General features: G+C 39.1%; 1 protein-coding gene across 1 annotated transcript; it reads left to right on the top strand.

Moving 5' to 3' along the window:
- Nucleotides 1–6,404: 6,404 nt before the first annotated feature.
- LOC134623826 (uncharacterized protein DDB_G0271670-like) lies at nt 6,405–7,145 on the top strand (the record flags this gene model as incomplete). Its single annotated transcript, XM_063468840.1, has 1 exon — nt 6,405–7,145. A coding segment is annotated over one exon (483 nt), but the record flags the coding sequence as incomplete, so codon positions are not given.
- Nucleotides 7,146–20,823: the final 13,678 nt, after the last annotated feature.

Below are 20,823 nucleotides of genomic sequence, written 5' to 3' on the forward strand. Positions count from 1 at the left end.
GAGAAAGGGAAACGGGTAGAGTGCGCTGATCAGCGTGCAGCTGATCCACCTGGCCGTGACAGAAATAAATACAAATGTGGTTTAAATACAAATTCAAATAGATGGTGTTGATATTGAAAGAGTCAGTGAAAATACATTTCTCGGCCTAATAGTAGATGAAAAACTGGAGAGCTCACATAAGATATATTCATTCCAAAGTATCATGAATATCAAGAATATGAAGAAGCATTGCAAAACTAAACAAGGTAAAGCAGGTATTAGACGGGACATCGCTTCATATTCTATACTGTTCACTGGTTTCACCATACCTAAGCTATTGTGCAGAGGTCTGGAGCCACAACTATAAAATCACATTACATTCACTTTTTACACTTAAAAAAAGCAGTTCGAATCATCCACAATGCAGGTTATAGGGAACATACAAACTCACTATTTTTGCAGTCTGAAATATTGAAAGTTGATGATCTAGTGAAATTCCAAACAGCACAAATTCTATTCAAAGCAAAAAAAATAAAGAACTGCCAGAGTATGTTTTTTTTTGAAAGAAATGTGTTATATTTTAAGGGGTTTTTGTAACTTCAAAACAGTGAAGGTACGTACTACAAGAAAAAGCTTTTGTCTTTCTGTTCATGGAGTGAAACTGTGGACTGTTTGAATATGCAATATAAAGCAATGTCCAAACATAAAACAGTTCAGAGAGTTCAAAGAGTTATAAAAATATGATCTTCTCGAACTAAAGAAAGGGAAAATATTGAAGTGAAGTGAATGTCTCTATTTTAAAAAAAATTATGATGTGATATTATTTTATATAGTATATCAGAAATCTGTTCACTATTTTTATAACAAATTGTATCAGTAAGGAAGCTGACTAAATGTTAACTGATAACTTATGGCAAAGGATTAAATAAGTGTTTACTTCTTCCCTCTCCCTTTCAACATGTGAATGAATCAGAATAGCAATTGAAATGTATTGATTTTTGTACAGTTTTTTTTCTTTCTTATTTTTTTTCTAAATGTACCTGTATATTGTTTACATGTTTGAAATAAATTAACAATCAATCATTTCAATCAATGGCGCTCCAGTGGACAGGCTGCAGTCCTACAAGTATCTCGGTGTTCATATCTCCTCACCACTGACATGGTCTGCCCACATCCACATACAGTCTAGAAAGCCTATTACAACCGACAACTGAGGAAGTTCAGAGTCTCTCCAGTGATCCTCAGGACTTTCTATACAGGCACCTTGGAGAGCATCCTCACACAGAACATCACGTCCTGGTTTGGGAACAGCTGTGTTAAGGACCAAAAAGCTCTTCAGAGAGTGATACGTACAGCAGAACAATGCTGCAGGACTGCTCTCCCCTCCCTACAGGACATTTATGCCAGGAGATTCTGGACTAGAGCAACTCAGATATTGAAGGACCCGTCCCATCCCAGCAATAAACTGTTCCAGCTTGTGCAACAATCAGGCAGAAGGTTACGCACATTGACTTTAACACCCACGCAATGTACACAAGCTGTAAATTTTAGGATTGTTTTACTTTATCTTTATTTATATAACTCAGCCAGTAGCTGCACATAAAGTCCTCTTTGTATATACTCATTCTCTGTATATAAAGTTCTGACTCTTTTGTGCACAGTCGAGGAGCGTATCGGGTCACATTTCACTGCGTGTCATATCTGTGTAACCATGCACGTGACAAATATAGAGTCTTGAATCTTGAATAAAATAAAGCTCAGCAACAGCTTCACTGAGATTCTTCTGCATCTGCAGAATGGTTCATAAATCATCAAATAAAACACTGCACATGCTCAGTGTTTCTGAAATTGAGGTCTCCAAGGAGTTTTTACAAACCACTGTGGAAACTCATGAGACTTTATTATGTGTATCGATTGATATTGTTTGTATTTGGAGGTGTTCTGTCAGCAGTTAGTGCTGACAAGGAAGGTTTACACCAGAAATATCACAGTTTGATGAATAACAGGTGTGATATCACCTGAAAGGAGATTATAGTTTAGGTTGATATTAGGTGGGTGTGCTGCCATCTACTGACATTAAAGTGCAACAACAGGCTGTCTGCACCACTGACATGGAGCAAACTTCACAATAACAGATACAGTATAAACTTGTGGCTGCCTGCTTAACCACCACAATATTTTGTCATATTTTCCATTTAGTTAATGCAATATAGACTCACTGCCCACTTTATTAAGAACTCCTTGCTAGTATCAAGTTGAAATCCCATTTTCCTTCAGAACTGCTTCATTTCTTCGTGGCATGAATTCAAAAATATGCTGAAAACATTTCTCATTGGTCCAAATTGATATAATACACAAAGTTGCTGCAGATTTCCAGAACCAAAGATGCTCTGTTGGATTGAGATCTGGTGACTGTGGAGGTCATCTGAGTGGCTTTAACTCATCATGTCAAAGAAACCAGTTTGAAATCAGTGGTGTGTTATCCTCCTGGAAGCAGCCATGAGCAGATGGCTACACTGTGGTCTAAAAGGGATGGACATGGTTGGCAACAACCATCAGGGAGGCTGTGGTGTTTAGATAATGCTCAGTTTGTACTACAGAGCCCAACGTGTGCCAAGAAAATATCCCCACACCATCACACCACCAACATCAGCCTGAACTGTTTATACAGTTTAGGATGAATCCATGCTTTCGTGGTATTTATATTCTAACTCTACAATCTGCTCTCTCTTTTGTTTGAGGACGGGTTTAATTTCTGGGGTAATCCACGATTTGTTGTTGGAGAAACACCGCGCAGTCCTGGTGGGTGCAGTGTTATCCACTAAGATGATGGAAAGGTCCAATATTCTAATATGAAAATTCTGAAAGAAGTACCAGGTTCCAATAATGGCACTTTGACACAGTTCAGTGATGTGTGTAGAAATAAAAGCTGCATATAAATAACACAGAGCTGCTTATTTTCCTCCAGTTGTTTAAACTATTTGTAGAGACAGAGAGCATCAGTCTGATCACTGGAATCTGCACTTTGTCCCTGGATTTGGACCCAAGCAGACCCTGATCGAAACAGAAACTACAACATTCAAGAAGTTTTTATCATGTCTTCTTATGTTTATATTTCTTTTGATTGTCTTAATTGTGCAGCACCTTGGTCAAAACACCTTGTTTTAAATGTGCCATTTAAACACATTTGACTTTGACTTTTTGATACACTGAGATTAGAATGAAATCACTTAATCAGTTCATGAACAGAAACAACAGATAAGAAATGAAACTGTACTGAGCAACATGTGCTGACACTCACTGCTGAGCCAGTTTGTCCAGAATACTGACAGAGACACACACACGCCTCTTTGCCACCCACACAGTTCTGCTGAACACACAGCTTTGACTTTTGAAAGCCATGTCAACTAAAACCTTCACTGCTGAGCGTCTGTGAGCCCTGACAGTAAAAATCATCATCATCATCATCGTCATTAATATGTGCTGACAGCAGCAGCTGGACTGTGTATGGTTGTTGTTTCCAGTTCTTTTCTTTGGATCAAACTAAGATCACTGAAAGAGCTTTCACTGTGATTCGTCAAACACATGAGCCAATAAGAAGAAGGAGAATGTGGTTGCTATGGTGATGCTGCTGACACAGATTTGTCTTGTAAAACAGGTTAACAAAGAAATACAGGTGCATTTCCTCGTTGGTGGCTGCTTGATACAGAGGTCTCTTTACTTTTAGATTTTTAATTTTTAAAACTTTTTTGATTGTGAGGAAAAATTTTACGGAAGTTCCTCTTGACCTCACAAATAACAACAGGGCACTTGGACCTAACACAGTTTAAAAAACATCTTTCACTGGATAATTTTAATTTTTCCATCCTGATGATCAGAAGAGTGTTTGAGGGTTTCAGAGATCCTTCAGATCAACAGTAAGTGTTCATGAGCTTGTAATAATTTTACCAAGTTTCTGTAATTTCACAGACAGTGTGGAGTGGGAACTTCTCTTTATATCTACCTGTGTTAGTGGAAAAAGGTTCTCATTCTTATACTTCTTTCTTTTCCTTTGAATTTGAGGTATTTGTTTGTCACATGTCTGGACTTGCAGCTGCTCAAACAGGACAAACAAAGGTGGGCGTGAAAATGTTGACGCAGGTCACAGATGTCTGATATAAAACAGCTGACAGAAAGTACAGGTTAGTTTAGTCTGTAGCTGTTTGACACAGACATACCTTTACTTTGGGATTTTAAACTTTTATATTTTTTATGATTTGATTTTTTTTAATTTGTCAAATATTTACATCTGAGTAACTTTTTACTTCTGTGTAACAAAACTTCAGTCGCTTCCTTTTCACCTACTGAAACACCGATGGGACATACTGACCTCACAGTTTTTCATCTGTCAGTAGATAATTTTATTTTTTCCACTCTGATGATCACAAGAGTGTTTGAGTGTTTCAGAGATCCTTCCGAAAAACAGTAAGTGTTTAAAAAGACGTCTTTCAGTTTTTTAGGTAATTTGACAGGCTGACTGAAGCCTGTGAGCGTTAGTGGATTAACCCGTTACTGTAACCACTAACTGGTTCAGCTGGTTAGATGAACATCATGTCACGTTAGTGTAAAACATTTGATTCACTGTTGGCCGATTTCGTCTGTGAAAACACATCAAATTACAGTTTTTCTCGATTGCTAAAACACATTTCTTGAAACTACGCCTCATATCCGCACAACAGTAAACACAAATCCATAACATCTCACTCAATTCCCCAAACATCCTATTTCCAGGTCAAAATGAAGCTCTACACCCAAAACTATTCACTTCTGCTGAAAAACCAAACTTTGCCCTCAGACATCAAACACAAGCCCTCAAAAACACACACACTACAACAGAGTTTTGCACACTGGTACAATTAATTCAAAACAATAGTTCCAAAACAATTAGGTTGCTTATGGTTCTCCCCTTCAAAACCCTTGTCACATGATAAACACAAAAGACCCAATGTACATACAGTGGCACATTGTCATTCATGTACTATACAGTACAACACACACCAGAAACATTATCCCACCACAGCATCTTGTCTTTGGTCTGGGTCAGGCCAGAGAATCTCATCCACATCACAGGCTATATTGGCCCCAGCCAGGCAGCGGGGGTAAAATCCTCTTGCATGCCTGATCCACCCCTGGCATGCATCTACTGATATGTCTAGGCAGGCTTCTTCCATGGCCTGGAGGAGGTGAACACGGACATAAGGTTCTCGGTCATACACTTTCCACCGCCATGCCGAAAATAACTCCTCTATCGGGTTTAGAAAGGGGGAGTATGCAGGCAGAAAGATATTAGAAAACCTTGGGTTATTGGTAAACCAGTCACGAACCAGAGCAGCGCGATGGAAGCTGACGTTATCCCACACAACAACGTAGTGAGGCTGCTCTGGCTGTGCTGGTTCCCTGTAGTCCAGCTGGAACATATGTTGTCTTAAACCATCAAGAGAAGCATAGTGTTATAGGGTCCTAGTACGGCATGGCGGTGAAGTACCCCTCGTTGGCTGATGGCTGCGCACATAGTGACATTCCCCCCACGCTGACCAGGGACATTTACAATAGCCCGATGGCCAATTATGTTCCTCCCCCTTTTCCTTCTTTTGGTCAGGTTAAAACCTGCCTCATCCACAAAGATTATTTCATGGGGAACAGGCCGTCCTTCAATCTCAAAGATTCTCTGCAAAACACATAACACAGTAGAGTCAATCGGTACCCTGAACCAAAGTTCAAGAGTGCTGAAATGGCAGCATAAACTGCCATGCTGTGATGGTACACAATACCTTATACAGTATCAAAACTCATACCTGAACATATTCCACACGTTGGTTTTTCACTCTGTCAGAGTTTCGTTCGAAAGGGACTCGGTATGCCTGTTTCATCCGGAATTGATTCTTTCGGAGGATGCGGTCAATTGTGGAGAGGCTGATGGCATTTATGCCTCGAAAAAGATGATCATCCTCAATCACTCTCCTTTGAATCTCTTGCAGGCGGATTACATTATTTGCAATTACCATGTTTACAAGTTCCCTCTCTTGCTCCTCCGACAAAAGCCTTAACCTGCCTCCACCAGGTGGTCGTCTCTGTGTCCTACAAAAATAGAAGCACTCATTACTGTAACTGTCACACATTCATTTTACAGGAAAATAATGGAAACATACTGAAACTCAAGACACATAAATTCAGTAACTTAAACGTTACTGTACAAAACAGTCTTACTGCAAGTACACCTACCTGTTTTCCTCCCTGAACGTTCTGATGATGGAGGCAACAGTGAAGCGACTCAAATTTGGTTGTACTCGTTGCCCAGCCTCCCTCATAGTCATCCCATGGACAAGGACATGGTCAACTAAAGTGGCTCGAATTTCATCCGAGACTGACTGTCTTCGTGCCCTTGCTCTTCCCCTTCCTTGTCGCCGTCGTTCTCCATCTCCACCTCCTTCACCACCTCCTCCTCCTCTTCCACCACGTCCTCCTCTTTCACCATGTCCTCTTTCTCCACCACGTCCTCCTCCTTCACCACGTCCTCTTTCTCCACCACGTCCTCCTCCTTCACCACGTCCTCCTCCTTCACCACGTCCTCTTTCTCCACCACGTCCTCTTCTTTCACCATGTCCTCTTTCTCCACCACGTCCTCCTCCTTCACCACGTCCTCTTTCTCCACCACGTCCTCCTCCTTCACCACGTCCTCTTTCTCCACCACGTCCTCCTCCTTCACCACGTCCTCTTGCTCCACCACGTCCTCCTCTTTCACCACGTCCTCTTTCTCCACCACGTCCTCCTCTTTCACCACCACGTCCTCCTCTTCCACCATGTCCTCTTTCTCCACCACGTCCTCTTCCTTTGCATCTCTTTGGATCCATTGTTTCAAACCTGAATGAGCTGACTTTGGCCCTTTTATCTATCCATCGCAGGTTCTGATTGGTGTGTGCTAAATTTTGACTCCTAGTGTTTCCACCTGGTTAATTGTGTGCTAATTGGGCTCAAGCTATGCTGACTTAAGTTAACATTATTGCATGCTAGTGCTTTCTACATGACTACATGGTGTAAGCACTGTAAAATGTAGGGATTTGTGTGTAGAGTTTTGCAGTACCAGTTCACCAAATTTGAGTCATGTGTCAAAGCAGGGAATAGTGTTTATAGTTCAGGGACATGGGCGAGCTTTTTGACCAATAGCGTTTATGGTTTTGAAATTTTAGTTTAGAGGCCTGGTTATAGTGTTTAAGCAATTGAGAAAAACTGTAAAAGAATTCAATGTGTTTCATCATCTGAAGAACTAAAAGCTGTCAGACTTTAACTGACACAATATAAAGAAGAAAATCACGTCAATCACAAACAGGAAGTGAACTCAGTTACTCTCCTGTACTCTGATTACAGTCATGCATGTTTTCTGTGTTTGTGCTGCTTCTTCGTCCTCACTGTAAACAGATGTACTGAGAGACTCCTGCACTGATGTTTCATAGTAAAGTCCAAACAGCCTCACTGGTTCTCCATGAAGAACAAAGATTTGCTCTCTGTGGCTCCAACACAACTTAAAGACAATCAAAGGTGGACAAAGTTCTCTGTGGTTTGATGGAGGCTACAGCTAAATGCTGCCTCCTCCATAGTACAATATACATTTTATACAGTGACGTCATGTTGAAGTTCTTTGGCTGATGATGGTCTTTAGTATGTAGCTGATGATTGATGATGAGATGTTTGTGCTGCGTGGCTCTGCCGGACTTTGCTGTTTGTCGGCCTCTTCGTGTTTGTCTCTGCAGGTGAGATTCACTCTGTGGGACAGAGAGGAAAAGCATCAGTCTGCTTTACATGTTAACAACATTTCCTGAAGAATTATTTTCATATTGATTCAGTTTTTCCGTGTTTGTGACGGAGACACGAGGCTGGGTGGAGTCTGTGTGGATGTAACATGTCGGTATGATCAGATCTCACAGAGACAAAGAAGTGTAATGTGTGTGTCAGTGTGATGTGTTGTAGTTTCAGGAGTCAGTATACAGCCAGGAGCAGATCTACAGAGGTGGCATGGAGTGGCATGTTTCACCCTGATATAAACTCTTGCCACACCGAGTGCCACCGTAGTTGCGTATATGACAATGTTCTTTATTGAGTGGTGGCACATGCCACTTCATGCCACCTCTGGCATGGAGTGGCATGGATCAGCTCTGAGTTTTAAATGGTTGTACAAAAAAGTCAGAACCATTGGTTACATTTTAAGGCATATTACACATTGTAAAAGCTACATATGTGTAAAGAAATGACTTTGATTTTGCCCATTTGATTTCCATGCCTCCCAAGAACATTTCATTACATCCAGCCCTGTGACAGAGACAAAGAAGTGTAATGTGTGTGTCAGTGTGATGTGTGTAGTTTCAGGAGTCAGTATACAGCTAAAAAGCTTTTTGTTCAGTGTATACAAACAGCTGTAGCTCCATAAAGGCAGCATGCAGAGACTCACAGTGTCTTATAATGAGAGGGCTGCTCGTCCACCTGGCCCTTACTCACAGTTTGTGTCTGATTCTCAGACTTTTATCTGATTTAGAGCTCAGATCAGATAAAATGATAATTGTGGCTGATTTTAACATCCATGTAGACACTACAAATGGCAGCATTATTAACATTATTTCCTGAAAAGCCTCTCTTTTCTGATCATATCCAAATAACATTTAAATTTGAAATAATAACTTACACAACAGTGGGGAATAGATTTAATCACAGTATCTCTCTTATCTAGTGTCTTTCTTAAAGTGCTGTAACTAAATTTAAGGATGTAATTATTCCACTGTGATCCTCTTCATTGCCAACATGGTATCTTGTTAACAGTGTTACATCCTCACTGCAAATGACTCTGGATACTGTGGATTCTTAAATTATGCAGATAAATTGAAACTTTGCAGAGATTTAAAGTGGATGGATGAGAGAAAGAACACTTTGAAAGTTTCACATCAGCTATCAAGGATGATTTTTAATGACCTTTTGAATATGATGTGATCACATATTGCACTGACTGTAATGACTTTGAGCATAATTGTCCTTTATGTTGTATGCTGCTTTAGAAGTGAACAGTTGCAGTTTGATCCCTTTAACCTCTCTGCTCTGTGTTGTTTCCTCTTTCAGACAAGAAAAACATCACAGCTGAGTCTAGACAAAATGTCACTCTGACGTGTCGAGCTCCAAACACCAACACCAGGGCTGTAGAGTGGAGCAGAGCTGACCTGGAGCCAGAAAATGTGCTTTTGTACAGGGATGGGCGATTTGAACCAGCCAATCAGCATCCATCTTTTAGGTACCGGGTGTGTGTGTGTGATCCGAGGTGAAGCTGATTCCTGGTTGTTGATTTTTGTTTTTAAAAATGTTGATGACAATTTGTCATTTGTCTTTGATAAAATTATGTTTTTTTAGCGCTAATATTTCATAGAAAAGTCCAAACAGCCTCACTGGTTCTCCATAAAGAACAAAGATTTGCTCTCTGTGGCTCCAACACAACTTAAAGACAATCAAAGGTGGACAAAGTTCTCTGTGGTTTGATGGAGGCTACAGCTAAATGCTGCCTCCTCCATAGTACAATATACATTTTATACAGTGACGTCATGTTGAAGTTCTTTGGCTGATGATGGTCTTTAGTGTGTAGCTGATGCTTGATGATGAGATGTTTGTGTTGTTCTGTGGAGATCATTCAAGAACTGAACCTGTTTAACACTCAGACCTGCTTTAGATTTCACTGCTTTAGTTATGACGCACTTATTTATGGTCACCCTACAGCAGCGTAAACACACGTGACTCTAACGTTACTTCCTTCAGAGACGATGAACTTATCGTATTGAGTTTGAACGAGTGTCTAAAAAGTCAGATCTGTTCTCACAGTCAGAGACTTTCAGGATCATTTAAACCTTAAATTTAATCTCATGTAGTCAGGATTTAAACTCAGGTTCAGTCATTTCAATAAAACCATCCTGAGACATTTAGAACAATCGAAGCGTCGGAGTTGAAGAAGACGGAAATGTCTGCTGTGTCTGCGTCGCTCTGCTCGACTTTGCTGTTTGTCGGCCTCTTCGTGTTTGTCTCTGCAGGTGAGATTCACTCTGTGAGACAGAGAGGAAAAGCATCAGTCTGCTTTACATGTTAACAACATTTCCTGAAGATTTATTTTCATATTGATTCAGTTTTTCCGTGTTTGTGAAGGAGACACGAGGCTGGGTGGAGTCTGTGTGGACCTAACATGTCGGTGTGATCAGATCTCACAGAGACAAAGAAGTGTAATGTGTGTGTCCGTGTGATGTGTTGTAGTTTCAGGAGTCAGTATACAGCCAGGAGCAGATCTACAGAGGTGGCATGGAGTGGCATGTGCCACCCTGATATAAACTCTTGCCACACCGAGTGCCACCGTAGTTGTGTAAATGACAATGTTCTTTATTAAGTGGTGGCACATACCACCTCTGTAGATCAGCTCTGAGTTTTAAATGGTTGTACAAAAAGTCAGAATCATTGGTTACATTTTAAGGCATATTGCACTGTGATGAATATGATCTGTAACACCAGCAGAGCTTTTTTTTCGTTTTTTTGAAAGCCCAAATCATATCAGAGAGCTTTAACTCCCTGGTCCAACTTTCAAATGTGCACCTTCAAGTAGATAACTTTCAAGATGCAGAAAAAAGAATTGTGAACAATTTTGAAGACAATTAGTTTTGTTCAAATCAGTTTTATTTTTACATAGCACCAAATCACAACAGCAGCCACCTCAAGGCATTATTAAAAAACCCAGATGAAACCATAAACGTAAAATATTTTATTACTCAGCATTGACCTAGGAAAGTAGGAACAGGGCCAGGTTTTTCTTTTGCAGTGTGTTGTTGGGATGATTGCCTCGGTTCTGAAGAGGAGGCAGTGTTGCTTTATCAAGAACTTGTTGCTCTTTGTGCTAAAGGAGGCATTAAGCTCACGAAATGGATTAGCAACAGAACATTGGTACTTGCTGCAGCAACAATCCAAGGAAGTTAAGGATTTTGATTTGACTAGGGATCTCTTGCCAGTAGAGAGAGCACTAGGTGTGCAGTGGTGTATCCAGCTGGATGCGTTCAAGTTCAAGACAAACAAAGCCCTCACATACACTGTAAAAACTGTGAGTAGAGGTTACTTAAAAAAACCTATGGCAACAAAGTGACACTTAATTTACTTAAGTAGATTTTAATTTCAAGCAGTTTATGTAAAATTTATATAAAATGTTAATTAAATTTAAACAAAAAACAAAAATAGATATTAATAACAATCACTTGTAAATATGTGTTGTATTTAGAGACAAAATCTCATGTTGAAGGTTAAAATTGCCTAATTGTAACAAAAAATTAATTCATTTGAAATGAATCGCAGAGAAAAATTACTTCGAATTTACTAACAATCAGTCAAAGGTTTAGTAAAAACTGACTAAAATATCCATTACAAAGTAAAACTCAAATTGGATTCAATAATTTTCCAATTAAACCTTATAAATAATGACTTAATAGTAAGAGAAAATGAAATTAATTTAACTTCTTTTCTGAGTAAAATGAATCAATTTCACAAAGAGAACATTCAAACTTTTATTGTGGAATATAAAACATATACAAAATGTATAATATAACATTCTTCTGATTGATTTAGATTGTATGCACTGAAATTCTTCACTAGTGCTTGCCCCAAAATAATAGGAAGAATAGGCCATAATTGAAAATACAGTTTCAGCCAACTTCTCGAGAATGTCAGTCTTTACTTTGGAGGTGGCCAAAAGATTTCCATTCTTTTTATACTCTCAGTGGCTCTTTCCAGTTACATTTCGGTTTCATATGAAGACTGTGGAATGGGGAACAGCTCGGCCAGGGCTCACGACGTTCTGTGAACTTCTGCCTTTTGAGAATAATTTTGTCCTGAGAAGATGTGGTTGCAGCAGAGTCTGCACTGGATACAACTGGATTGGATGATGAGTCATAGTCAGTTGACAGTTGATCAGAGGGGCTGCTGAAAACTGGCAGGATGACCAGGGTGATGCACAACTTTAGCTGATCCTGGTCACTTCTGCGAATAGTGAAGTAGTCTCGAAATTGTGGTTTAAAATACTGAAGACTGAAGTCGTTTGAAATCCCAAAGGTATCCTTCACAACACTTTGCAGCTCCTCTACTATTGGTGGGATCCCTGATGGAAGAACCAACTTCTCGATTTGGTCATCAGTAATTGCATGGAGCTCTATCTCGTTCAACCTAGAATAAAATGTAAATGGGCAGAGTTAAGTTAGATTAAGTAGGGTCAACTTGGTCATTTTCTGCTGCTTTCAAAACTACTAGTTTAATTTAATACAATCATCCATCACAACCTATTTAAAATGCATAGTCTACATACTGATCAGCTAAATTTAAGTTGAGGGATCTTCCAACAACTGAAAAGAACACAACATTAATAACAACCGCACTCTCCGAAGTAAAAATTTTACACACACAAATTGGTAAAGACAAATTTGAATTAATACTTACATTTTTAAAGGTGAGGTTCACATATTAAACAATGAAACTCTTTATTAGATTAAAAAGGGGATAGACCCTATTTTCTGTACCGATTTGGTGACAGATCATGACATGAAATAACACTATTTATGTATTTATATACTGTATATAGCTTCCCATATTTGAAAAGACGTCCTTTTAATCTACACAATGTCATCTCTTTATCCAAACACCATTGGGTGTTAAACATAGAAATTATGAAACACTTAAACACGTATTACTATATTATTTCCTGAATGTACCTTTGTCTTGAAGATTGTTCTACAGAAACATTGTGACTGTGTCTCACTGATACACCAACCAAGTTTAACTGGAAACTCGCATCATCCCCCTATGTGATCTGTGCCTGCACTAAAGTCACAGGACTCCGACAGCATGAAAATGAAAACCAGTTATGTTGTTGGACTGAGCCACCTTAGCTTAATTACCACAACTGAAAAACACTGCATGGAGACAAAAGCCTCAAAAACCTGTGACTGACAAAATCCCGCACAAATGATTTTAACTACATCACTCAGCACAGAGTGCAAAAACTTTTCCATAAAATTTTAAAAGTAAATGAGGGAGGTTACAGCCCATCGAAATATATCATTGATATATTTTTTAATAAGGTATAGGGCTGCCACGACTAGTCGACTAGTCACGATTACGTCGACGATCAAAATCGTCGACGACTAATTTAATAGTCGATGTGTCGTTTGAAGCTTTGTAAGATCCCAAAAGACGCAGGAATAAGTAGTAGGATTTAAGAGTGTAATAACGGACTGAAACAGAAGATGGCAGCACTGCATGTACAAGGATGCCAGCTGCCGTTAAACCCCAAAGATGAAGTAGCTCTGTCCCAGAATTCATAGCGCAGCCCAGCTCAGTTTCCAACAATGGCGGCAGCTAGTTAGTTTTAATATTACTCTTATTATTCTTTCTGGGTCACAAAATGAATGTTTAACATATTTTCAGGCGAGAATGTAGCTGTGTAAACCTCAAATATCTGATCAGTTTATCAAGACACCACATATTTTCAAAAGTGCTCCGACGTTTTCAGAGACGTCTGTTACCCACCAGCTTAAAAGCTAGCCGGGGGCAAGGCTCACTAGAGCCCGTGAGAACACCGGACTCCCTGCAAATCGTTTTCAAACTCACCGCTGTCTTTCACTACTCAGGTTAAACATATACAAGTCACTTAGATAACTTAAAAATATTATTGTTTGGCTTTTTTTTAGTATTTTATTTGTTCCTGAGTAAATCGATTTGGATGAGATTACAGTTAAAGTTTTTACACAGCTGAATAAACGTCAAGCAGACAACTGATTATCAGAAGTGTGAGATGGTTGAGAATATACTCTGGTGTCCTGTTATATTTTAGATAGCAAGGAGTTTATTAAACTTCACCGAAACAATCTGCAAATTTCATTTAAATTTAATAAACTATCATCTTTATTTTTAGTTAGCACATACCTTAAACACTTAAAGCTGTAAGCTAATGATAGTTATATAAGAGCAGATGCATGCTGGTGCAATAAGCTGTACGTTCAATGATGATCTGATTAGTCGACTAATCGCAAAAATAGTCGGTGACTAGTCGACTATCAAAATAATCGTTTGTGGCAGCCCTAATAAGGTAAAACATGTGGTTAGTCAAAGCTCTGAAGTAACACAGCCACGAAGGCTTGGAAAGTGACCTTATGCTAACAGTCCACTTCATGCCATTTTGCGTAAAAATACAATACTGTCATTACAGTGGTCACTCTTAATCTAATTTTGACGTATTATACTGTTCAGAACTTTTACTCAAAACTGCTATACATTATTTTTTAAAACGTGTCGTATATTCGTATGAATTAAGATAATCTTACCTCAGACAAAATTGAGATCATCCACTGCTGAAGCGTGTGTGTCCTGCACGTGGCACAACGGACTGTGTAAATTGTGTTAATTTAAATAACTGAACATCTCAAAAATGTTTAATTTTGCTTAGATTTAATTAAAACAACACATACATGTTTTTACTGAGTAATAGTTACTATTACTTTCCTGTTAGATACTAATTAACCCAAATCACAGTTTTTACAGTGTAGAGGGATGTTGTCTGTTGTGTGGTTGATCTATAACCCTTTGGGTTTTTTTTAGCATTGTTGTGTTGCCAGTTACTGTTGTACAAGAACGGACGGTTTGGGTGAATGATCTTTGCATTCTTGCAGATTTTAACATTGACCTCTGCTTTTAAAACTTCCAAATTCAGAGAGGTTGCTTCTGCTCAGTCGCAGATGCAAGTGAGAATGGTTTTGGCACAGTCACTTACTTGTTGCTGCGCAGCACCCAAAATCATGGGTTGCTCCACTGAAACAAACTTGCATGGAATTGACAGCTGCATTGGTTGCAAGTAGAATGGATAAGATGTGGAGAAAATAGCTGCAAATGTAGTTGCAGGAATCAGTTTTTGAACTGATAACACCTCTGTATTGTAATATATCACAAATGAAACCTCAAAGTTTTAAATATTTGTAGCACACCGGATGGCGGCTGTTATAAACTCAGGATAAAAATTCTCGGAAACTCAAGTGCCAATTTTAGGACGTTTACTGACCACTTTTTTGAAACAACCACAGGTAGTCGCAACACATACAGGAAACTGTCCCTCACATAACATTCCGGCAGGGAGAACCCTGAAAAACCTCTGAAGGTTCCGGGATGCAACGCCCCCAAACATACATTAACAACAACACTGTCTATAACAGCAGCAATACTTAAAATGTCCAAACCTTCTCAGTGGAAATATGTTAGTACATCATGTAATCCTGCTGATCTGGTTTCTAGGGGAGTCGAGGTACAATCTTTTCTGAAGGCTGATTCCTGGTTTAGAGGACCAAAGTGTCTTTCTAAACTAGAAATAAATTGTTCAGTGAAGCCTGACAGTGGAAAGGTCTCTTCAAATCATTCAAAGGTTAAAATGGCAATTTTAGTTAATGCTGTTGAGGCAAATGAATACATAGATGAGAATGAGAGGGTGAAGAAGAAGAGCAGCAATCTCTATGAGCTTTGAGGATTGTGTGTCTCAAGTTGGAAGTATGCTCAGTAGAGCAGCTATGCCTGAGGAGGCAAGGCATCCTGCTATTATATCTAGGGATCTTCAATTTTCTGACCCTGTGCTTCGACCTGTACATCAGAAAACAAGGCACGGTGGACATAACCACGTGCTGTCTGAGTTGTGGCAAAGGTATTGGATTCCAGGTGCAAGCACTGCTACAAGAAGGATTTCGGGCAAATGCATTGTCTGTTTGTCTGGTTGCTACAGAGGCTAACATTTGTACTTGGACATTTATCCTCTCTGCTCTGTTTTGTTTCCTCTTTCAGAGCAGAAAAACATCACAGTTATGTCTGGACAGAACATCATTCTCCCATGTCAAACTCCAAACAACAACACAATCAGATTTGTAAAGTGGAGCAAAACTGGCCTGAGAGAAGAATATGTCCTTTTGTACCGAGATGGGCACTTTGATCCAGCCAGACAGCATCCATCTTTTAAGAACCGGTCTGATCTGCAGGACAGACAGATGAAGGATGGAGACGTGTCTTTGATTCTGGAGAATGTGACGATTAATGACACTGGAACATACGAGTGTCGTGTCATCATGAGAGGAACAAAAAATGCCCCCAGCATCATCAACCTGAGTGTTGTTGATCCTCCAGGTGAGTGAGTAGAGTTGAGTGTGTGTGTGATCAGAGGTGAAGCTGCTTCCTGGTTGTTGATGTTTGTTTCTAAAGATGTTGTTGATGAGACTTTGTAGAAAGCAGCTGGTCTGAGTGATGTGATCAGAGTGCAGTAGATAATGTCTGACAGCAGTTTGAAGAGGAAATGGATTCTGTTCTGTTCTTCACTCATCACCTACCTGACAGCTGACACCTCACACCTGTTTCTCACCTGCAGGTCACACAGGAGGACACACAGAGGATGGAGGGAAGGAGGCAGGAGGGAAGGAGGCAGGAGGACACAAAGAGGCTGTATCTGTTGGACTGATTGTCAGTCTGTCAGTTTCTGCTGTTCTTGTTGCTGCTGTTGTCAGTTATCTGTTCTATCAAAAACAAAGGAGTGTTTTATAACTCAACTTTGAGAATCCTTCTGTTCTTTTCAATGTTTTCTTTGAAAATCAATAATTATCCTAACAAACAGCAACAGAGGATGCTGAATTTTACTCTGTCAGATGACAAACACATCTAGATTTCATTTTGATTTTGCCTTTCTCTGATTATTATAAAACATCTTTAGACTATTATATCAGCTTCAATTTGATATATTACATTACAACATTAGAATCACTGGCTCTATTTATTCAGCTTTCCAGGTTAGCTGCTGTTACGGGTTCGAAATTGAGGACGAGAGTAAAACAATGATGGTCCAGAAGAGGTCGGTCAAACAATTGATTTTAATGAATGCACGCAGCGTGGAGAGGTGTAAACTGCAAAACATCAGTTGTACATCTCTGCCCAAAATACACTCTAGATTGCTTTTATCCCATCAGGGTATTGTAACGCCCCCTCTTGCGTTTACAGTCACATAATTTGCATGTACAAAACATTCATGTATTTTAAGAGATAACTGCAGACACAGAAGTTCCCCATCCATCCAAATATGGTGAAGATCTCAGGCCTTTGAGGTCCCCATGGACTGGACATCCTTTCGTCACCTGTAACTAAGCAAACTCAAATACCACAAGAAGCTGAATACATTCAGGCCTTTGCTCAGCTACTATTTTACTGTAACAATATACTCAGGCTATGAGTTATGATATATATATATTAACTCAATCATTTTAAAGTAGTTATAACTGCACCTGTAATAAACATGTTAATATTAGATTATGATAACCCCTATAATATAACTTATAACATAATGCCAACAGCTTCAATAAACACTTTGATGAAATGATAATTAATGTAATGTTAAGGATGATGGTTATATACAGTTCAGCAGTAAACTAATTTCTTTAAATATTACAATTCCCTCTCTTGATGTCTCTCCAGAGACATCACCACACCATTTCCTTGGGTCACTCCTCGACCCACTCTGACCCTCTCTAGCCGTCCTCTGACTCAGCAAATCAGACAACCACCTCATGTCCTCTAGGTGGTCCAGTAATAAAACACCAGCTCCCACTTGAAAACACTTCATGCTTAAGTGGTCTCTGCTCCTTTTCTGGGTCCCTCTCTAGTGGAAATCTTCTCCTGTAAGGGATAAAAAACAAGCAGCCTTTCTCTGCTACACCTCACTAACCTACTTTGTTCATCTAATATTCCTTTAATTATTCAAAGTTTGTTGACAATATCATGTTCTGGGCTCTATCCATTATATTAACTTTAGTTAATCTCAATTCTCTTTATGTGTGTGAGCAACGCTTTTAGTTCTATTAAAAACACCCCGGGTAAAATATACACCATCCCTATGTCAGCCTAAATCTCCACCAGAAAACACACTTCAAAATTTTCTATCATCATTTACGCCTCTTTTTGCTTCAAGCATATACATAACATGCAAAAGTTACTGTTCATACCAGTTAGACAAGTTTCTATTATCTACAACATTTTGTTTCACCCGACTCACCCTCACACATTTCCTGTTCACTTATTGCATATTTATCTTTAACACCTTTTACCTCAGCAGTTGCTAAGCAGAAACAAAGCAACATGTGTTCCACCTTTACCCTGTAAAATAAATCCATTTCATGTTTGTGTCTGTAAACATGTTTTCCATTCATTCATTACACTCCACGCCATTCCTGCAAGTTAGGAGCTGTAAATTTAAAAGCTACATAAAGTCCAGGCCTTCGGCCTGGCCTATATTTAAATCATGTGTGTTTGTAAGCGTGCATGCAATTAACCTGCTATGTTCTCATCTTCCCTCAACATGTATCACCTGGACACTCTCACCCGTGAAGCTTAAAACCCTTTGGACGGAACATGAACTCTAAACAAGCACAGTTATGCTTTGTGTATGAAATAAACTCAACCTGTAAATAGAGACATCACTGTTATGACAAACATATTCAATACTATTAAAATTATACTGTACAACCTGTTATTAATGCAGTCATCATAAGGCACATTATATAATGGCAATAAAAATCTCTAAATCCCAACAGGTCCTGTTTTTAAATCTTCCCTGACTTTCCCTTCAAGTTCTGCTTTCTTAGTACAATAATTAGGTCCTCCTAATCCCATTAAATCTGCCATATTGATTTCTTCATGAGTAAGTGTCAGATTTCGAGCATCTAAAACTTTACTCAGTCTCTGTTGTGCTAATGATGTCATAGTGAACGCCTGCAAGTTCACATAAGCCACCACACTATGTGTAGTCAGAACTTTTAGTGGGTGTTCTCTCCCTACATGTGCTGTTTCCTATATTATTTTGGCCACCCCTGCTGCATGCTGTGCGCATTTAGGGCGCCTTGCTTCTGTTGGACTCAACCTTATGCTAACCTACATAAGTACCTGTCTTAAGAGCGACCTCTGCACAGCTCAGACGCCAGTTGCAAGAGCTCTCTAACATTAGAATCATCAGCTGTGACTTATATAGTGTTATTTCGGTACTTTATACTTCACTCATTTGAATGTTGTTTATATGGGGAGTTCCTCTTTTTGTGTCTATATTTATTAATATGCCTTGTGCACTAAAACTTCCTGTTTTTCAGTCTGGCTGAGCACTTGTTTGTGAGTAAAAGGTGGCCTTGCTCTACAAGCCAGCCTTCATTATTAAAGTACATAAAACAAGATAATGAGGAGATTCATATTAAAAATATAGCTTTTATTCCTAACACCAGTCCCCGTTTTTTCATTTCTCCCCTGAGAAATGAACTAATTCCTAGTTTATGACATTTAAGTTTACTTCAATACATTCCCATTTAATTTTTTTATATAGCACCAAATCACAACAAAAATTGCTTCACGGTGCTTCATATATACAGAGAAAAACCCACCAATCTTGTGACCCCCTATTGAGCAAGCACTTTGGCAACAGTGTGAAGGAAAAACTCCCTTTTTAACAGGAAGAAACCTCCAGCAGAACCATGCTCAGGTACGGGCAGCCATCTGCTGTGACCGCTTGGCGTCAGCTAACAGAGACTTTTGAAGAGAAATACTTAATATTTAATAATCCACATTTCACTATTTTATTCTTTGGTTCAAATTTTTATTCTGTATTGTTCTTTATTTGTTATTATTTATGTTTAGATTGTTTATTTCTAGTCTTGGTTTGTTGTTGTCTGTTTGGGAGCTGACATAGTCTCTATGGATAAGCGTCTTTTGGTGGAGTAGCATCAGGAGAGAAGCTCCAGAGAGGCATCTTTCATGTTAAACACTAACATATAACAAAAAAGATCTCCTCAACGTGTTGTATATTTTTAATATTTCCTCATTACTTTGTCATAAAATAAATCCAACAAATAACTCAAGCTGTGTAACAGCACCTTGCGTTTACGCCGGGCTGTGAACTGCCCTGAAGCTACACCCCCTTTTACCCCATTTAATTTCTCAATCTTACTTTAAACTATTTCTGACCTTCTCCTTCTCTCATCTGATCATCTCAAGCACGTCCTGTACCAAATTTGCTTCCTCTTTTCAAGTCCCACATTTAATTACAAGCTCTAATACATTTGCCCTATATGGCTGTTCCGACGTGTTTCCTGTCAACTTAACAGAGTTATTCTCAAAACTCAGAGCTGAAGTTCCCCTTTCCTAAGTCTGTATGTTCTACAAGAAAGCAAGTCGGTAAACAAGTTTATCATCACAAAGGTTGTTAGGTAAAGGTCACGTAGACATTTGCTTAGTAACCCTAAAAGAGCACATTTCATGTAGCTAATCACATATATTAAGACCCCCCTTTTTGTGACACATCTCATGTGTTACAAACTCAAAATCCTTCACTCAGGTTAGGGAATTAAAAGAAAAGTTAATCATATCATATTAGGTATAGTTGCTCCGGGCCTTCAAACCTGTGTTTAAGGAATGAAATCAAATTAATCATCATGTCAAAATCCCTTCTTGGCTCCATCCACAGCCTGCATCCTTGAAACGTCCTATAAACAAAAGCCTGTATGTTAACTAGAACATCACCTTTTATACTCACTTTCTCCACTTATGATCCAACCTGTGTTATAAAGGAAAAGTTAAAACAGAACAATTATCAGTCATGTGTCCAACCTTAGTCCAGTCTTTTGTCAGTGTCCAGTCGGTCCAACCTATGGTCTGCCTGGTCGTCCATCCACCTGTCCATTCCCACACATTCACTCACACGCATTA

Source organism: Pelmatolapia mariae, linkage group LG3_W, assembly GCF_036321145.2.
Source record: "Pelmatolapia mariae isolate MD_Pm_ZW linkage group LG3_W, Pm_UMD_F_2, whole genome shotgun sequence".
Taxonomy (NCBI): domain Eukaryota; kingdom Metazoa; phylum Chordata; class Actinopteri; order Cichliformes; family Cichlidae; genus Pelmatolapia; species Pelmatolapia mariae.